The 21875-nt window shown below is 38.8% G+C and overlaps 1 protein-coding gene across 4 annotated transcripts in view; it reads right to left on the bottom strand.

The window, feature by feature from the left end:
* mdy (diacylglycerol O-acyltransferase) overlaps positions 1 to 21875 on the bottom strand; it is a 98097-nt gene that overhangs the window by 19800 nt on the left and 56422 nt on the right. For 3 of the 4 annotated variants that reach the window (XM_071671792.1, XM_071671790.1, XM_071671791.1), the window contains 3 exons: positions 15602 to 15710; positions 4637 to 4681; positions 3744 to 3922 (listed from right to left, as the gene is read on the bottom strand). In XM_071671792.1, coding sequence (XP_071527893.1) covers positions 3744 to 3922; positions 4637 to 4681; positions 15602 to 15710 — 333 coding nt within the window. Of the gene's footprint in view, positions 1 to 2311; positions 2849 to 3743; positions 3923 to 4636; positions 4682 to 15601; positions 15711 to 21875 lie in introns of those variants that run through there. The other variant, XM_071671793.1, reaches the window with a different exon arrangement.

The raw sequence follows: 21875 nt of genomic DNA on the forward strand, positions 1-21875 counted from the left end.
AAACATACCCATTTTTGCTATCCGAGATAACATTCTCTCCTTCCACACATTCTTCATCGCTCCCAGAACCTTCGCCCCCTCCCCCACCCTGTGATCCACTCTGCTTCCATGGTTCCATCTGCTGCTAAGTCCACTCCCAGATATCTAAAACACTTCACTTCCTCCAGTTTTTCTCCATTCAAGCTTACATCCTAATTAATTTGTCCCTCAACCCTACTGAACCTAATAACCTTGCTCTTATTCACATTTACTTTCAACTTTCTCCTTTCACACACTTTTCCAAACTCGGTCACCAACCTCTGCAGTTTCTCACCCAAATCAGCCACCAGAGCTGTATCATCGGCAAACAACAACCGACTCACTTCCCAAGCCCTCTCATCTAGAACAGACTGCATACTCACTCCTCTCTCCAAAACTCTTGTATTTACCTCCCTAACCGTCCCATCCATAAACAAATTAAACAATCATGGGGACATCACACATCCCTGCCACAAGCCGACATTCACTGGGAACCAATTACTCTCCTCTCTTCCTTCTCATACACATGCCTTACATCCTTGGTAAAAACTTTTCACTGCTTCCAGCAACTTATCTCCCACACCATATACTTCTAAGGCCTTCCACAAAGCATCTCTATCAACCCTATCATATGCCTTCTCCAGATCCATAAATGCTACATACAAATCCACCTGTATTTCTAAGTATTTCTTACATACATTCTTCAAAGCAAACACCTGATCCACACATCCTCTACCACTTCTGAAACCACACTGTTCTTTCCAAGCCTTCACTCTCTCAATCAATACCCTCCCATATCCTTTTCCAGGAATACTCAAGAAACTTATGCCTCTGTAGTTTGAACACTCACCTTTATCTCCATTGCCTTTGTACAATGGCACTATACATACATTCTGCCAATCCTCAGGCACCTCACTATGATCCATACATACACTGAATATCCTCATCAACCAATCAACAACACAGTCACCCATTTTTAATTAATTCCACAGCAATACCGTCGAAACCTGCCGCCTTGCTGGATTTCATCCTCCGCAAACCTTTCACTAATTCTTCTCTTTTTACCAAACCATTCTCCCTGACTCTTTCACTTCGCACAATTATATGTATACATATATGATTTTATGTACATACATGTGTATGTGGCTGGGTTGGGCCATTCCTTTTCTGTTTCCTTGTGCTGTCTCGCTGATGCGGGAGACGGTGGTTAAGTATGATAAATATAATTTTGTTAAAATACTATTTTAGTCTCGATAAATATTATCCTCATTCATTTTGGTAAAAACATTAGAAAGCCATTATTGATCAAATACAGAAAATATGTTGGGAATTCTAATGACAGCACATGATACATCCTCTCAAATTTTCTACAATTTTGCAAGTGTCTTGTAATAGCCATGAAGATAAAACACACATTCAGTGTATGTTAAACAAAAACAAAGAGTGAAAACCCTATGAAATAAAAAGTTTTTTATGAAATATCACAAGTAATTTTGTTGCTGCAGTTGTTGGTAAGGGTCAAACATTGTATAAATACCTGTAAATAACTTGTGCATTTGCCATTTTATCTTTATGCCAATATAAATTAACTGATAACATTTACATGCTCTAAAAGAAGTATTCTGAAATTTCTATGCTCAATAAAACAGTAGTATTTAGGAGCCAGAGTGCTGTGGCCTAAACTTAACAATGCAAGCAAAGTGCTAAAGCCTTTTTACAGTCAGTAATATAGGGAATCTATGATCTGAAATGACTGTATAATTCTGTTACGATATCCAAAATATCATATAGGTTTTACTATAAACACAATTATTAACAAGATTTACACAAATATTTCTAATATTCATGTTAAATGGGTTACACATCTGTTTATACGAGTCTTTAAAAAATTACAGTTATCCTCAAGGGCCTGTATCTGCAGGACATAGCCTCAAGGTATTAAAGCATATTACACTGATATCACAAAGTGACCACAATGCTCACTAATTGCCCACAACAGTACATGTGGGATGGCTTGCATTGCCCTTCTTTTTGCCTTTTATTTGCCAAAGGCATTATTGTACAGAACAAATACTGCCATGATAGATGCCTCTTCTTGTGTTAACATGCCCAATGCATGCCACATGAATCTCCAGACTTTGAAGTCAACAAATTCAAACTTTCTCAACTACCACTACTACTCTCTGTTTCACCTACTATTCTCTCAACTCTACATGCTTTATGAAAATTCTCATTATATTCCTGCCTTAAGACTATGACACCCTCTCACTCTAAAGATGAGCTCCTCTACTGCAAGGAATTCAATAAACAGCAAAAAGAATGGCTATAATCTCTCTCTTAATTATACAAGTCTTCTTTTCCACTTAATAATGAGTATATTATCATCCACTATGTTCCAGATTGACACAACCACTACCTCAACTATCAATTTGTTTTAACCTGAAATACTTCATGCTATAGCCACATAGCTTCACCCTAAATGGAGTGACTTACAAAAATCAAATGTAATTTTCTAAACCAGATCACTGCCTCTCCTCAGGCAATGCTTCCATTTCTCGGGAGCATACAAGAAAGGTCTGAGGTTGGGGAAGAATCCAGGCAGCCTTTCATCATTATCATTGCAGAAAGCCAAGCAGCCTGGGGTTAGCATTATTGCAGTTATGGAAATATATCTTTTCTCTTATCACTTCTGTCACTTCTGCTATTCCATAAATCAGTAGATCTTTTTAAGCCATTCAAGTAAGGGACCATAATGCCTGTCCATCTCTGCCAAAGAATTCCTTAGCTGGTCTCATCATTGTTCTTGCCAGCTGAGAAGAGCTCTGTAGATCTAATGGCAACAAACCAGATCAGCTAAGGAATGATACACACTCTTCATGTGTTATTAAGAAAGGTGCAAAATAACTCAACATCCAAGTAGGAATAGAACAGTGAAGCACACAACAACTATGTACATCAACTACCAGATGAATAGAACAGTGAAGTAGACAATGACTATGTACGTCATGTAGGATTCTAAGACCAGATGAAGCAGACAATGACTAGGTACATCTGGTAGCATTCTATGAAAAGCAAGAGGAGAAACTCTAAATTTTCATAGTTTGCAATTCTTGCACTAGAATTATTCACATCTATAAGGGTGACACTAAATAAAATCTCACTGGCATTTACTCATTAGAGAGATCTGTAGAAGTGTTGTTTCACAGTATAGGGCTTCTGGAATAGAGCAAATCTATGCTCATACATTATATACAGCAAAATACTGATGACCAGTTAATTGCAGCAATTTCGGACCCATGTACTATCTTTTTAACAAAAGATGTAATTCATAGTCCAAGATAACATTTGAGTAAGATGTGTACACACAGACAATGTCTGCCATTAAGTCAAAAATAAAATTTGAAAATATAGATAGATAAGCCAATCACCTGATTATACCGAACTCTTTCTACTTAAGCACAGTTAGACAAATAGTTCCAAATAACTGCAATACTTAGCTGCCAAGCAGAGTTATCAATTAGCATGGTTTAATGACACACTGTTTAAATTTATATACTTACATACAGAAAAATTTCTTTTTCCATATACTGAAATTATTATATTTTGTATTAACGTCAACTGGGAAAAACATGAAACAATACATATCAGATATAAAATCAAACATGTATGTATATAAATTTAAAGTCCTTTTATTAAAATAAATTCCAATTTCTGTACTGACATACCTCACAGCCCATTTGTGTACAGGGAGATTCCAAAGCCTCCAAAATGTACCAACATTCTGTGCATTCCACCAATCCTGGTAAAAATTGCGGTCAGCAAAGTAGAGAAGTTCTGCCAGTGTATTGAGGAAGGAGTGGAAGCACAGGTAAAACCAGCTTAGCCATAGGATATGGTTGGGTATCTAGAAAAAGTAGAGAATAACACACCAAATCAAATGTTATATGCATCTAAAGACCTCAAAGCAGAATTAAAAGTAACATTCTTCATCATACATGAAAAAAAACTATGTTTGGGAAAGAAGAAATTCTTGAAGTTGAAGTGACATGACAGCGATCATTTTAAAAATAATCACGTGCCTGTAACTATGCGATTGGTGTAGTATACGAAGTAAAGGAAAATCTGCTGGTAATTTAGCATCTAATAAAATTGGAACAGAGGGCCTTCAAGCACTCATACCATCATCTTATTATGAGGCTTTGAAAATGAACACATCCTTTACAGTTCATCCTACTGTTTGATAGTGCTGTTCTTATATTGGAAAATTTTAGTCTATGGGATCTTAACTTCCTATTCTGGTCAACCTTAGTAACTACAGTTTTATCAATATACTGAAGCCTGTTACGTTCATGTTCATTATTAACAGGGATGCACAAAGTACCATTATGTTTCTTGTCCATAATCCTCATTCACCCTCATCTATGGGATGCACAAAGTACCATTATGTTTCTTGTCCATAATCCTCATTCACCCTTATCTATCATCTCAGCACATCAACTCTAAAATATATATGCAGAATACACTGCTACAGATGGCTTTTGTGATGGAACCCTATAAAAGTTTTATTTTGTGGAAAATTTTCAACAGACAACAACTCGTGCAGCAAAGATTAACTCACCGCCAACTTCAAGAGACGTTCAGCGCACCGCATAAAGTCCAGGTCCTGTAAATGAAATGATTATGTTTCATGTGTGGATTACTTATACATCATCAAGGTAAGAGAGCAGTATTTTCATATGTACACTACCTGTATCCCATTTTCTGCTTAATATATCAGCAAAATACAGGTAAATGTTGTCTGCACCCACCCTTCTCTCTTCACTAATGTACCATATTCTTCATAGATAATTCTTCATAGATAAACAACAACTAATTCAGCACCTAATGATGATCTATGGTAATGTGGACAAAAGTTGATGGAGGAGATGTAAGTGGCAGAGATGGTCTAATGCAGATCTTTTTTTCTTTCTATATGACACTCTTCTTATAGGGGCTGAGATTTATCCAGTCAAAATCTGTTAAACTATATTTTGTCCAAAGGCAGTGCATAATTAGTCTCATTAAGTATGGCTATTCTTTTAAACTTTTGTTATTCTTTAGATTTTGTAATTGCTCATGTGCAACACTGGCAATGAAATACTGGTACCTCTGGTCTTGGTACATGTACCAAGAATTATATTCCTTGAAAAGGCTGGTATAAGTGAATTCAGTTTAAATGAAGATAGATTTTCACAGTAAATTTGGTTTTCTGTTTCCAGCCAATACCTGAGTCATCATTTTGATGAAAATTCTAAACTGTATTAAATTTTCATGAGCACAATAATGGGAGTTTATAAGAAAATACTGTAAATACAATTGTATGAACATTAATGTACACACTATGACTGCCAATTCATTCTGTTCTTTTCAGCATAGAAGATGTTGTTAGGTATGTGTATAAGGGGGCCCTGAAGGTAATGCAACTAGAGTTAAAAAACTAAGGAAACATTTCAAGGATCATAGAATCATGAGATGGGAGAGGAAATAAGAAATCTAAGAAATATAGTTTATGAGTATGAATAGAAACTCAGCTTAGTGGAGGGAATTCAGAAGATGAAGATGATACAAAACAAGAAGAAAGAAAGCAAAGCCATTAAAAAGCAAATAAAGTCTGAAGGGTTCGAAGGGTTTTTTCTGGTTGTACTAGATACTGTTCAGTCAGGGGAAAGGACTAAAATGCATAGTTTTAACAACATTGGGAGGGGAATGGCAAAAGCAATATTGATAGCTGTTAGTTACAAGAAAGGAGTAAAACACATGGAATCTATCAAAAATGGAAGATACAGAACAGGAGGAACAATATTCACAACTTGTCAAAAAAAGAACAGTACTAAAAGCACACACAGACACTTACTATTAGCAGTAGTACATAGGGAAGTTTAGAAGTAATTTTGACAGCAGATCAATAGATGCAGAGCATGAAGGGCAATGGAAAGGAACACAGACCTGGGGTAATGTAAGCTGAGGTACACAGGAAATTAATTGAGGCAGTTGAAAGAATTATATGCACAGTTAGAGATCAAGGAATCTACTAAGTATGGGTTAGTTGATGTAAGTTTTAGAAAAATACAGAGCATATAGCATCAGTGCTAGCTAAGTAAGAGAGGGATTATAAAGTCAGATACATAGAGGATAACACTTCTACACTGAGGAATCTTGATGAAAAATGGGGGACTAAAATAATAAAGATTAGTAAAGCTTGGGGTTCAGGGCATAGGTTCATCCTCTCCTAAGGGTAAGCCAGTAAATTCGGTACCTGGCTTGGGCTAGGGTATACACGTATATATTTTCCCTCTAAGGCTTTGTCATCTGTTCTTGATGCTAGCTCACTCATACGGGAAATTGCGAGCATGTAAGAAAGAAATTTCATACATACTTGCCATTTCCTGCGTTAGCAGGGTAGCAATATATAAATAAGCATAAATAATTATATCTTTAATGCATTTGCCATTTCCTGTGTTTGTGAGGTAGATGACTGACACTTTGATGGAAAATTCCTCATTTTGCCCCCTTCTCTGTTCCTTCTTTTGGAAAAGTACAACAGGAGGGGAGTATTTCCAGCCCCCTACTCCCACCACTTTTAGTCACCTTCTATGACACACAGGGAATACATGGGCTGTTTCCTATGGGGTGGGGTGGTGCCAGGAAGGGATGAAGGCAAGCAAGTATGAATATGTACATGTGTACCATGGAGACATCACACACCCCTGTTGCAGACCAACATTCACTGGGAACCAATCACTCTCCTCTCTTTCTACTCGTACATATGCCTCACATCCATGGTAAAAACTTTTCATTGCTTCTAGCAACTTGCCTCCCACACCATGTACTCTTAAGACCTTCCACAAAGCATTTCTATCAACCTTATCATATGCCTTCTCCAGATCCATAATTGCTACATATAAATCCATCTGTTTTTCTAAGTATTTCTCACACACAATCTTAAAAACAAACACCTGATTCATACATCCTCTACCACTTCTGAAACCACACTGCTCTTTCCTAATCTGATGCTCTGTACATGCCTTCACCCACTCAATCAATACCTTCCCATATAATTTCCCAGGAATACTCAAGAAACTTATGCCTCTGTAGTTTGAATGCCAGAAACAGACAAAGAAAGAATGGCCAATCCACTCATGTACATATATATATATATATATATATATATATATATATATATATATATATATATAAATGCCCATACACGCACATATACATACATACACATATCAACATATCCACATATACACAAACATTCATACATATTCGCAATTCCCGCATTAGCGAGGTAGTGTTAAGAACAGAGAACTGAGCCTTAGAGGGAACATCCTCACTTGGCACCTTCCCAGCTCCTTCTTTTAGAAAATTAGAAAAGGGAAGGGAGGATTTCCAGCCCCCCCTGCTCCCTCCCCTTTTCAGTTGCCTTCTACGACATATAGGGAATGCATGGGAAGTATTCTTTATCCCCTATTCCCAGGGATAGGGGACACACAGACATATACATATATACACATGTACATATTCTTTCTTACATGCCTTCATCCATTCCTGGCACAACCCTGTCCCACAGGAAACAGCATTGCTACCCTGTGCTTCAGCAAAAAAAGACCACATTTGTTCCCACTCAGTCTCTAGTTGTCACGTGTAATGCACTTAAACCACAGCTCCCTATCCACATACAAGCCCCACAGACCTTTCCACGGTTTACCCCAGATGTTTCACATGCCCTGGGTCAGTCCATTGATAGCACATTGACCCCGGTATACCACATCGTTTCAATTCACTCTATTCCTTGCACGCCTCTCACCCTCCTGTATGTTCAGGCCCCAATTGCTCAAAATCTTTTTCACTCCATCTTCCACCTCCAATTTGGTCTCCCACTTCTTCTTCCCTCCTCCTCTGACACATATATCCTCTTTGTCACTCTTTCCTCACTAATTCTCTCCATATGTCCAAACCATTTCAACACACCCTCTTCTGCTCTCTCAACCATACTCTTTTTATTTCAGCACATCTCTCACCCTTTCATCACTTACTTGATCAAACCACCTCACACCATATAATGTCCTCAAACATTTAATTTCCAATACATCCCCCTCCTCTGCACAACCCTATCTGTAGCCCATGCCTCGCAACCATATAATATTGTTGGAACTACTATTCCTTCAAACATACCAATTTTTACCCTCCGAGATAACAGTCTCCCCTTCCACACATCCTTCATTGCTCCCAGAACCTTTGCCCCCTCCCCCACCCTGTGACTCGCTTCCAATTCTATGGTTCCATTCGCTGCCAAGTCCACTCCCAGATATCTAAAACACTTCACTTCCAATTTTTCTCCATTCAAACTTACATCCCAATTTACTAGTCCCTTAACCCTACTATTCATATCTACTCACAACTTTCTCCTTTCACATACTTTTCCAAACTCAGTTACCAGCTTCTGCAGTTTCACATTCAAATCAGCCACCAGAGCTGTATCATCGGCGAACAACAAATGACTCTTTTCCCAGGCCTTCTCATCCCCAACAGACTGCATACTCGCCACTCTCTCCAAAGCTCTTGCAAAACTCTCTAATGACCCCATCAATAAGCAAATTAAACAGCCATGAGTATATCACACCCCTGCTGCAGACCAACATTCACTGGGAACCAATCACTCTCCTCTCTTCCTACTTGTACATATGCCTTACATCCTCAATAAAACCTTTTCACTGCTTTTAGCAACTTACCTCCCACACCATGCACTCTATCAACCCTATTATGTGCCTTCTCCAGATCATAAATGCTAAATAAAAAAACCATCTGTTTTTCCAAGTATTTCTCACACACGTTCTTTAAAGGAAACACCTGATTCACACATCCTCTACCACTTCTGAAACCACACTGCTACTTCCTAATCTGAAGCTCTGTACATGCCTTCATCCTCTTAATCAATACCCTCTCATATAATCTCCCAGGGATACTCTATATCCTTATGCCTCTGTAGTTTGAACACTCACCTTTATCCCCTTTGCCTTTGTACAATGGCACTATGCATGCATTCCACCAATCCTCAGGCACTTCACCATAATCCATACATACATTGAATATCCTTACCAACCAATCAACAACACAGTCATCCCCTCTCTTAATAAATTCTACTGTAATAGTATCCAAAACCGCCGCCTTGTTGGGTTTCATCTTCCGCAAAGCTTTCACTACCTCTTCTGTCTTAACCAAACCGTTCTCCCTGATCCTCTCGCTTCCCACACCACCCTGACCAAAACACCCTATATCTGCCACTTTATCATCAAACACATTCAACAAACCTTCAAAATACTCACTCCATCTCCTCACTTAATCACTACATGTTATTACTTTTCCACTTGCCCCCTTCACTGATATATATATGTATATATATCACTAGGGTAGGAGAGAATGAATTCTACCTCCGTATTCCCTGAGTGTCGCAGAGGGCAATTAAAGGGGGTTGGATCGAGGGGCTGGAACCCAATACCCTATATTTCTATTTCAATTTCTAAAAGGTGAAATCAAAGAAACAGCCAAGCAGGGAGTGATTATCCTCCTCAAAGGTTCAGCATGAGCATCTAAATGTGTGTGCATGTACCCAAGATAAGAAAGGAGAGGTAGTATTTTTGAGGAAAGAAACCTGCATGTTCTGGCTCTGAGTAAAATAAAGCTCATGGGTAAAGGAAAAGAATGGTTTGGAAATGGTGAATGAGTAAAGCTAAGGCTTAGTAAAGAATGCAAGAGCTTAGACTGGGGTAAGCACTACAGCTGAATCACGAGATGTGGGAGTGTGTGACAAAGTGCAAGGAAGTGAGCTCTAGACTGACAAGTAGAAATGAAAATGGACTGCAAGAGATGGGTGATTATTACCGCTTATGAGCCTGGCCATGAGAGAAAAGTGATTTGGGAGTAGCTAAGCGAGTGTGTTTGCAGGTTTAATGCATGAGACTGGGTATTAGTGATGGGCGATTTTAGTGCAAAGGTGGCAGTTTAGGGTACAACTGGAGGCCATGGGGTACTCAGTATTAAGAATGGAAATGAAAAGCTCATAGAGTTATGTGTGGAAAAAGGACTTGTGCTTGGGAAAACCAGGTTTAAAAACAGGGATATGCACATGTATACATATGCAAATAGGAAAGATGGTCAATGAGCATTACTGGAATATGCATTAAGTAACAGACTTGCTAAAGAGAGACTTTTGGACGTGAATGTGCACAGTAGAGCAGCTGGTGGGGTCTTATTATCACCTAATGGAGCTTAGGGTGAAGATTGTAAATGTTTTAGGAAAAGAGACTTGTGTGAAGAAATATCAGGAGAGATTGAGAGCAGAATAACTAAAGGTGAGAGTAAACAAAGCTAGGGGAGTGGTTGAGGAATGGGAGGTATTTAGGGAAGCAGTGTGCAAGAAAGCAGATTAAAATGGGTAGCGAGTGGTGGGATGACAGAGTTGCTAATGGAAGATTAAAGAGAAGTATATAGGCAATACTTACAAAGGTGGAGTGCAAATGATTGGGAGATGTATATGAAAAGGCAGCAAGAGGTAAAAAGGAAGATGCAGGGGTAAAAAATTGTGAGCAAATGAGTGTTGAGCGTAAAAACTTCAGGGAGAATATGATTTTTGGAAGGAGGGTAAAAGTAAACAAAAAAAGAAAATAAATGGAACATTGTTGAATGGGCAAATGGGGGAGTAGTAACAGGTAGTGATGGAGTGAGTATTCTGAAAGACTTGAATATGTTTGATGAGAAAGTGGTAGATATAGGGAACTTGGATCTGGGTGGAATGTGAAGCGAGTGTCAAGGAGAGTGGTTTGGTGAAGAAAGACGAGTTGGTGATAGCCTATTACCAAATGTAATAGGAAATGTGGCAAGAATGCTGGAGTAGATCATATTGCAGTTGAATTTCTTGGAAAAGGGGGTGACTGTGTTGTTGATTGGTAGTTAGGATTTTCAATATATGTATGAATCATGGTGAGGGGCCTGAGAATTCATGGAATGCATGGACAGTGCCACTGTATGAAGGTAATAGGGATAAAAGTGGGTACTCAAACTTAAAAGGTATTAGTTTGTTAGAATGTACTTATTCGGTTGTATGTGAGAGTAGTAATCAAGAGGGTAAGGGAATATACACAGCATCAGACTGATGAGGAACACTGAGGTTTCTGAAGTGATAGAGGATGTAAGAATTAGGCATTTGCTTTAAATAATGTGCGCAAAAAAATGGTTTGAGAAACAGAAGAATTTGTGTATGGCATTTATATATCTGAAGAAAGCATATGATAGTGTTGATAAAGATGCCTTGTGGAAGAATATATGGTGTGGGAAAAGAGCTGCTAGAAGCAGTGTTAAGTTTTATCATGGGTATAAGATGTGTGCATGAGTAGGAAGAGTGAATGGTTCTAAGTGAAGGTTAGTCTGCAGCTTGGGTGTGTGATGTCTCCATAGCTGTTTAATTTATTGATGGATGGGATGGTGAGAGAGATAAATGCAAGTCTTGGAGATAGGGGCAAGTGTGCAGTCTGTAGGGGATGAAGGGGCCTTTTTTCTCTATGTTGAAGGCTCCAGTCACAGTCAAAAGTTCACATCAAGATCAGGCCTTAACTGAAATATAGAGAGAATTATGAAACAGAAAAAGGAAAAACAGGAGAAAGAATTTAGGAATTTCTGAGAAAGTGAAAAACCTGTCTTTTGAAATGTGCTAGGTCATAGTTATTGGAAAAGACATGAGAAGGTAGAGAGTTCCAGAGCTTCAACATGTATGGAAAGAAGCTGGTATCAAAATGGCCCACCCTTGAGTTGCTGATGGTCATACAATAATCATGTGATGCAGCAGCTTGCTAAGTATTGCATGGTATAGCTAGTGGTGTTGGCACACGAGCAACCAGCTCTCGGGAGCAAAAACCAAAGTAATACCTTTAGAAAAGGGAAAGTGAACCAACATTGTGGCATAGGGCATGATGGTCCAGTTTGAAATTTAGCCTGGGACAGTTTATAAGGCAGTTCACTTTTGACTCAGCTCTGTCTAGTTAGGATGTAGAGCTTGAACCACTCCAAATGTGAGAGCAGTACTCCATACAAGGACGAATCAATCCTTTGTATAAACAGAGCAACTGTTCAGAAGAGAAGTTTCCATATCTAAATAGGACACCAGTTTCTTAGAAGCAGACTTAGCTATTCCTGTAATGTGAAGTTTCCAAGAAAGAGTAATGACAAGTTTGTTCACTGAGTCAAGAGGTGGAATTACAAAACTGGCAAAGGAGAGATGAGGTATGAGGAGTTTTCGATAGAGATATGGGTTGACATTGGGTCTTGGAGGCATTAAACTTAACAAGATTTTGTGTATCCCACTGAGATATCCTACCCAATTCCAAATTTACTAAGGTGGCTGTGTCAAAACAAGATGCAGATTGAGTATGAGAAGAGGGAGCAGAATTGAATGATGTGAATGAATGCAGTGCTGAGTCATCAGCATATGAGTGCATTGCATTATTTGTGGAAGAGAGGAAATCATTGAAAAAAAGAGAAAAAGTGTAGAGGACAGAACCATGAGGGACACCACTGTTGAGGGGGGGGGGTGATCCATCAACATCCACAGAGATAGATTGGCCAGAAAGGAAGCAGATACGAAGGAGCAAAGTGAGGGAGGGAAGCCAAAATGGGGAGCTTAGAGCTCAGACCCCAATGCCACACCCTGTCAAAAGCCTTAGATATATCAAGGGCATCTACACAGGACTCCCCAAATCTTTTAGGAATGATGACCAGACATCAGTATGATAGTAAATGTGAATAAAAGCAAGGTTATTAGGTTTAGCAAGGTAGAGGGCAAGTTAGATGGCAATGTAAGTTTGAATGGAGAAAAATCGAAGTTAGAGAAGAGTTTTGGATATCTGGGAGTGGACATCAACAACAACTGGAACCATGGAAACAAAAGTAAGTCATCGAGTGGATGAGGGAGCGAAGGTTCTGGGAGCACTGAAGAATGTGGAATGTGAGGATGTTACCTGGGAGGGCAAAATTGGGTATTTTTAAAGTTATAGTAGTTCCAACAATGATAGTAGTTCCATCAATTTTGTATGGATGTAAGGCATGTGCTATAGATGAGGATGTGCAGAGGACGGTGGATGTGTTGGAAATAAAATGTTTGAGGACAATATGTGATGTGAGGTGGTTTGATCAAGTAAGTAACTGAAAGATAGGAGAAAGGTGTGATAATAAAGAGTGTGGTAAAGTGCTGAAATGGCTGGACAAGTAGAGGGAATGAGTGAGATGTTGAGAATGAGGATATATATGTCAGAAGGGAACAAAGAGAAGGTGTATGAAGTAAAATGGACTTTGAGTGATCAGGGCCTGAACATGTTTGAGGGTGTATGGCATGCACAGGATACAGTGCATTGGAATGATGTGGTATACAGGGGTTGAGGTGCTGTGAATGGACTGAACCAAAGCATGTAAAGCAGCCGGGTTAAATCATGCAAAGGTCTGTGGGGCCTGGTTGTTAATAGGAAAGTATGGTTTTGGTGCATAACACAAGATAGCTAAAGATTGGATGAGAGCTTGTGAGTGAATTTAGTCTTTCACAAATGAAAGAAACAGCAATCAAGTATTAAGAAAATGTACTATTTCTTAAGAACTTTTCAAAAATGAAATTATTAGTATATTTTTCCTCCTTAGTTTGCGTATTCTAGAATTATTACTCTTTAAGAGAGTGTTTTAAACTGGCTGATCAATGCCATTTCATTTTTCATCACAATAGTTTTTTCATTTCAAAATTATCATTACACCTGTATGCAATACTTCATCTATCAATGTCTGTATGATAATTTTGACTTAATATCAAACACTTAATACTTTATCATTTTTGTTATCAATTGCTTTTTTCAATCAATTATCCTTTCAAGCTATCACTCTACCAAGGCATTATTATCAGTCAATTCTTCCTCACAAGACAATTTACATCAACTGACCTTTCAGCTGGTTTCAGTTGTAAACCATATTAAATTTGTATATTTATGTAGTTTGATTATTTTTCTATCAGCCTACATTCTTTTGGGACATAATAAATGATTTTTCTACATTTACTAATTGCCAGTAGTATTTCCAATTTTAACAAATATCAATATATTTCAATCACCCATTAAGTCTCCATGTTTGCTGTTCAACTCTCTGCATTAATTTTTCATTCCAATGTGATCACTATATCTTTTAGCAAAATACTTCTTTTTGATATTTATCCTTTGGACAGAGAGAAAAAAAATAAATGATCTAAAGTTTGGCACTGCTGTTTTAACATTTGCAAGTATGTATACAGTATAGGTAATGACTATAAACCTCTGATGCATTTTCTGTACATAAATGGAGCTCTCCAGTTGCCACTTTCTTAGTGTTACTGTTATTCATCATCTTTCAAACTGCTGGCATTAAGAACTAGGATTTCAAATACTGAGTAATTCTACAAGAGCAAAAGGAAGAAAGTGAAACAAATATATCATTTAAAGAATATTGAGAAGTCTTAACCAGGTGTAATACGAATTATGCATCTGAGCAACCCCACAGAATTGGGAATGGAGAGATGATACATAGAGAGATATAATAAATACGGAGTGGCAGACTGGTAAATGAACATTCTTTTACAGAAATACTATTATTTTATAGCCATTCATCGTGAATTTATGATGAGGGGAATTTGAGACAGCACACAAGCAGAAACCAAAATTCTTTACAGATTGAAATGTTGAATTGGGTGTACTCAGATCAAGAGTTATAGGGGCATTCACCAGGGTTTTTAAGGCATTTACGAAGCATACTCTGAATTCATGAAAGATCATCTTGTAGCACTTTCTATGGTAATTCAGTGTTTGCAAGTACTCTATTGTAAATATAAAAACTACTCAACCCTTTTGCTGTGGAAATCATAATATGCCCTGTGTGTATTATATTCTCAAATATTCTAGAAACAATCTCCATAAGTTTGATGTTATGATTAACTAGAACATCATTTTCTAAATACAAGTTACGTCCTCTAATACATACTGCTCCAATTCCAAGCATTTAAGGTTATCCAGAAAACTGTTCGGCATACGTGGCAAGATGTGTTGTATTTTTGGATTTTTTTTCTTCACAAATACGATTACTTTGTGTTTTCATTATTAATATCTATAACCTTGTAAGACTCACAGTTGTACAAATCATTACATAATGTGAGGGTGCATATCATGTAAAGATCTCCTTATTCCCACATAAACTGACCATTGTTAATAAAGGTTAAGCTGTAGCAACAATGTGTGGGATACGACTATGATACAAACATTAACAGCTCTATATTTTGCATTAAGGCAAAGAGGATCAATTCAAGAATTTTAAATGTATACACACAGGCAACACTGAACAGGATAAAGAAATGCCAGTTCATATATGAACTGGACACAGTGACAGTGTTAAAAAGGTTTCTGCATGTGCTGCATGTTTAAAGGGAAAAGTATACACAATACAAATGAGATTATGAATGTTTTTGATAAAACACTATCAAACTTACAGAAAAAGCCTGGAATGAATTTTTGACACTAGGTATGATCCACTGCTGAAACATAGCCATCAAAATGTTGCTTATTACTATCACCTCCAACATTCGTCTCAACAAGAATCTGCCAAGAAAAAAGGAGGTAGTATACTGTAAAACATTCAGAGGCACGCCATTTATTGTTCATACAATGTTTGAGTACGACCAATTTTTAAAGAATGTTAAAGAAAACAATATCTATTAGAATTACCATTTAATTCCATTCTCATTTTCATGGGATGGATTAAGTGCATACATACAAATGTGTAAGAGTTAATTCTGAAGAAATGAGGTCCCCAGCCCCAAACCTTGATAGCTACTGTGCACAGAGTCTGTTATGAGAAATGAGATGATTTTACAGGAAGGAATAGAAAACAATTTTGAAAACAAGACAAGCATGATATTAAAATTCAGGAATCATCTATCATCGCACAAACACAGAACCAAAGGGGACATTATAAAAGAATAAATGAAAAGTGAAAATAATTCTAGGAGTAGAAAAAATCAATACTAAGCAGTTTAAAAAGTAATACTGTAGGTGGTTTAACCAACTAGATATACATAGGTATTCTAAAGTGAGATGGGAAGGAAAAATGAGAAATGCATCGACATTTATGTCCATAATTCAAATAAAAGGAATTTACAATTATATAAACGACATGCCACAATTACAGCAGAGAATGATTTGAAATTTATTAGCTAATCAATCTATTAACAAAAAATGAGGACCAGTAATAAGAGACATTGATGATTAAAAAAAAACAAAGTACTGTGTGATGACTCCATGCAAACAACAAGCAATGGTGAATACACAATAAGTTACTTTAGCATGATAGGCACACAAAAAGATTATCCTTTTGAGGAATTGACATAGTTGAGCACAGTTTGAGTTCCACTACCTTACATGGCACATTCCTCAAAACTAAAAGAAAAAATAGGGAAACATGACAAGAACATAAGCATATCTACTTTTGTAATGGAACCCATGAACTTAAATCTTGTAACTCCAGAACTCCTTTCATGGGTCTCCCACAGCACTCCAGTAGTCGGATATATCTAATGACCAAGATTACATGTCATTAAGGGTGATGATCAGTGTGCTACTTAATTCTGTAAACGAATTTATACCATTCATGTTAAGAAACAGTAAACAAAACCAATTAAATATGATAAGAATAATGGAAAAATGCACCACAAGGTACAGGGACGAACTTCACCAAGCAAATAAAGGATGCATGTCAGAGGTGCATTTTCAAATTGGGAAGAAAAACCAGGAGTGTCTTATCATAATAAGTGCTGAATGGATAAGAGGAGTTAGTATATTACAGTGAGACTGGCCTTAGAGTCTTCACCAACATTTGCTTATTTTCTTTAAGGATGCCTGCTGTCTAAATAGGAATTGTGATACCATGCAATCAAACAAAATGTTTCTGAATAAGATGCACTATTACTTTTTCATGTACGAACAAAAGAAACTTAAGGCAAAGACGTAAGATCAAGAGGTCCTTGACTTGCTATCCTTGACAATGGACCATTTAAATCACTGGGATGTGTACATCAAACAGACAAAAGGGTACAAACACAATTTGTAATTCAGTAAGGAAATGTATCCTCAGATATGTTAAAGCAGTTTGAATTGGTTTCCCCAAGGCAGCAGGTGCTCTCTTTCAAGATGAAATGTTAGAATATTTTAATTGTTTTTCCCATACGGAGAATGATACATACCCCTTTTCAATTACTTGTTTTTACAACACAAGTTATGATGATGACATAATGCTGTCAGTCCTCTCCATAGATGCTATGCAGCAGCACTTATCTATACAGTGATGACTGCGTATGTAAGAAGGGATACCATTCAGTATAAGCCCCGGATAATAACAGGGCACCTTTAGATAAACAACATTAATTCCACCACCTTTTCTACTGACAGTTAAACAGTAGCACCCTCAGTGATAGCACCTTACGCAATGAATGTCACACCTGCACCCTAAAATCACCTAGGGTCAAACAGTAGTCGAGTCAGCTCTAAACTATCAACTATTAGTTATTAGCCTTGAACTCTACGCTCTCGTTTACAGAGATTCCTATATCTTACTCACATGATTTCCATTCACATATGGTACTTTCATATTATGAAGTATATTAGGTACCTCATACTACTCTATGTACCTCCTATCCCCATCCTCACTCTGGACTGTTACAAACCAGTTCCCATCAAAATGTTTAAAATCTCGTGTTCCTTATCATTTTATTGTTTAACTCTCATGTAATGTACACAATCTTGTGTATATAAACTCACACTTCACTACTTAGTCTGATAGGACTCAAATATCCCTGAACATACCAATACCAACAAAGGTAGCATGAAGCATCTGTATTCTTTTCACTCACCCTGCTACTGTGTAAAATGTTTTCCTGGGTATGCAAAGCATCTCAAATGAAAGCGAGAGAATAGAGTTCCATCCCTCCACTACTGTTCTCTCACAAAGTTCTCTAAACATTATTTTAAAATTGCATTTCCTTATACTCACTCTGGCAAACTTTCATCGTAGCCCTCATGAAGTACTTCCCTAAACGTCCTCCCTGAGAAAGACCAGCCAGCACATATTACCTAATGCTACCTTACATGACCTTATGCTACATGTATCCTACCCCTGATTAACTTTCACCATGGTCCCCCTGACCAACCTCTACAGGGTATGGATTATTGCCTGCTTGAGTGTCAGCCCCTCTGCCAGTTCAGTTCTCTACTCTACCTCTCTTGTCAGCCTACTCTAATCCTGCAACACCTATACAATGCTGACAACAGTAGCTTGTGCATAGTTGGGTGTTTCCCAGCATTATGCTGTCTTCTATGCCCCATCCCTATTGACCATCTGATATTTGGCTCCTGTTCTATACTTGATGCTCCTCCTGGGTTCACATCCCATGGGTCCTCCCATGCCACTTGTATCTCCTGCTTCCCCTTCATCTGAAGTCACATCGCCATCCTCCTCACTGGAGCTCTCCTTAACCTTCTCAAAGTCTTCCCCAGGTACCACTCTCAAGTTCATTCTATGTATAACTCTTACCTCATTCTCTCCATTTTCTGGTATAATGCTATATATACCTTCCTCTTCTCCTGGTCTGTTGGTCACTATAAATATCATGTCCAGCCACTTATCCTGGATTTCACACCCACCTTAAAGTTCCCGAGTAAAACTCTATGGCTTATTCATAAGGACTGTCCCCTGACCCCCTGGTCATACCACTTCTTCCTCTCCTGACATGCTTTCTCAAGGTTGTCCCATGCAATGCCCACGTCTTCTGTAAGTTTTCATGATGAGTAATAACCTAATCATCTGACTTATCTTCATTTGTCCCCTGGTCTTACCACTTCTTCCTCTCTCGACATGCTTTCTTAAGGTTGTCCCAAGCAATGCCCAAGCCTTCTGTAAGTTTTCATGATGAGTAATAACCTAATCATCTGACTATCTCATTTGTCTTCAGTTCAAGAATCAAATTCAGGTGTAGATTCAGTTCCCTGCCTAAAACAAATACAATCTAAATTCTGTTACTGGGTGCCATTAATCTTCCTGGATGTCTTGCCCACTGTCTCTTCTCCTTTACTTCCAATTTTCACAATAATTGATACAAGGGTAGGTGGAACTGTTCATAGTGACTGTTCCCTGTAGGGTGATATTGTGTAGTTTGGGATATTTCAGTTTCCCACAACAGAACCAGTTCTTTGATCAGTCCTCTCTGAAACTGTGTACTTATCAGAGTGAAGCCTTTGAGGTATATCACACTTTTTGAATATCTCTACTAGGATCTTTGCCATGGTAGTGACTTGCTGATCACAATGCAATGCCCAGGTATACTTAGAAAAGATGTCTGTCACTTCTAGGATGTTTTCTCGCCTATTGCTGAAAGCCACCCAAACTGTGAAATCCAGGGTAAACACATGAAAGGGTTGGTCTGCCATCAGTGGGGCAGCTGGTGTTACTACTGTTGGCACCACAGCTTTGGCCATGAAACATCTGGCACACTTATGGTAGTGCTCTGCAATATCCTGGTCCATGCCTGACAAGTAGCAGTGGTACTTTTAACACTCGGGTGGTTTGCTCCATCACTTAACATCCCACCTTCTCATGCGTAGCTCTAATGGCTTTCTTGCATCGAGGACAAAGTAGTACCAGCTGTCTGACCTCCCTCCTCCCAAGCCTGTTCCACCATCTAACCAAGACTTGCTCCTCTAGTTATAAGTTATTCCTCCATTTCCATAGGGCTCTGAAAACAGTCTCATCTGGCAGGTTATGTCATTCATGCTCCTTAAGGATGCCTCTTATACACTTTACGGAGCATTCAATGCATGGGCCCTGTTGATGCAACTCCCTCATGTTCTCCCTTGACAAGCTAAGTAGACAAAACCACTCCATGAGTTCTGTTGGGTCCACCCACTGGGAGCTACTCTCCCTCTTTCTCTCCTCATCCCCCATCACCCTGATTACTTCCCTCGTCGATGCCATAGAGTAGTCCCCTGGGAGCTACTCTCCCTTTCTTTCTCTTTCTCATCACCCAACACTACTATCACTTCCACACCCAAAGCCTCCACATTATCTGAAGAATCCTCAGCCTCAGGGTCTGGTGCATTCACCTTTCATGACAAACCTCTGGCATTCCCAATCACCTTGCCTGTCCTGTTCTCCAAGGTAAAATGAAATTTAGCCAGACTGGCAACTCAGCACTGTTCTATCACCCCAAGTTTGGCTTATTCTAGATGGATCAATGGGTTATCCATCAGTACCACCAACATGCTTCCTCTAATATCATTTTTGAACTTTTCCGTGATTGCCCACTTCAGGGCCTTGTGTCCTTGGGATGTCAAAGACCATCAAATCATCCAAATGTAAGAGCAAAACTGAAAAGATCTCCCCATCAAGATGCTTTCCTATATATGCTGAAATATCCATGGTGCAGTACTCAGCACCATGGGCATCCTTTTATACCCAATGAGCATGAAGAGAGTACAGAAGGCAGTCTTGTGTACATCCCTAGGGTGGACCTTTACCTGGTGGTAGCCCACAGCAAGATAAAATGTGTAAAACCATTTAGCCCTGGTAAAAGCATCCAATGCCTCATCAGTTCTGGGGATCTGGTATGCATCCTCCCTTGTGACCTTCTTCAGCCTGTGGTGGTCAACACAAAGTCTTATGATTCCATCTTTCTTCCAGACACTGCTACTGGGACTGCATACGGGTGAGAAGTATTCTTTATCACTCCCTGCATTTTAAGTTGTTCTATATGCTCTCTTACTTCCTTCAACTGATTAGGTGGTACTTGCAGAACAGGCTACTGAATCAGCATCTCATCTATCAAAGGGATCTCATGATGAAGTACCTCAGTACATCCTGGCCAACTCTGCCATCCATGAATACATCTTTATGTAACCTCAATATGTGCCAAAGCTGGCTACGTGTGTCCCAGTCACATCTGTTAGGTCCACCTGGAAACCTAGGTCTGCCAGATCTTACAGCACCACCTCATTACTACCTCCCATTTCACTCATTTCATGGACTTATACCTCCAAGCAGGATTGCTCCACTTGTTTTGTTCCTATCTGGGCAGTCCCCAACTTCCATCCCTTCCCTAGCTGGATGGTGGAGTTTCCCACATTTACCACCCTGTCTACAATGCAGTGTTGTATATGATGAGATCAGTAATGGATTGGCAGCAACCACTGCCCTTACCCCTCTTATGGTTCAATCACAGCCTCCACCCATAGGCATTTGGCTGACCCTACCCAAATGTTGACTAACTGCTGGCACTGGGATAAAATTTTGATTGACCTCCTTTCACTCATTTGAGCTCAACCCAGCAGACCCTTTTCTATGCACCATTATATCAGTTTCACTTCCCTCAGGCATTGGACCCATCCTACCCATACTGACCTGTGGGTGACCTCCCATGTGTACTGGGGCCCAAATTCCATAATTACAGTAGTAACTCCCTGCAATGTTCATTGATATTCATCCCCATCAAAAACTGGTCCCTCTGAGACTGACCACCTTGTGACCTCTATTTCAACACTCTACACCCTACAACCACTCTCTCTACTATCTCTACACCCACTACTATGTATCCAATAAAGGAAATCTACCCCTTGTTGGCTGTCATGTGTCAATTCCCCGTGTCCTGTAAAGTATATCCCATGGACTCGTTCCCTTCAATATTCCAACATCAGAGGGATTTCGCTCCTAGTTCAGAGGGA

The sequence above is a fragment of the Panulirus ornatus genome, chromosome 17 (genome assembly GCF_036320965.1).
Source record: "Panulirus ornatus isolate Po-2019 chromosome 17, ASM3632096v1, whole genome shotgun sequence".
Taxonomy (NCBI): domain Eukaryota; kingdom Metazoa; phylum Arthropoda; class Malacostraca; order Decapoda; family Palinuridae; genus Panulirus; species Panulirus ornatus.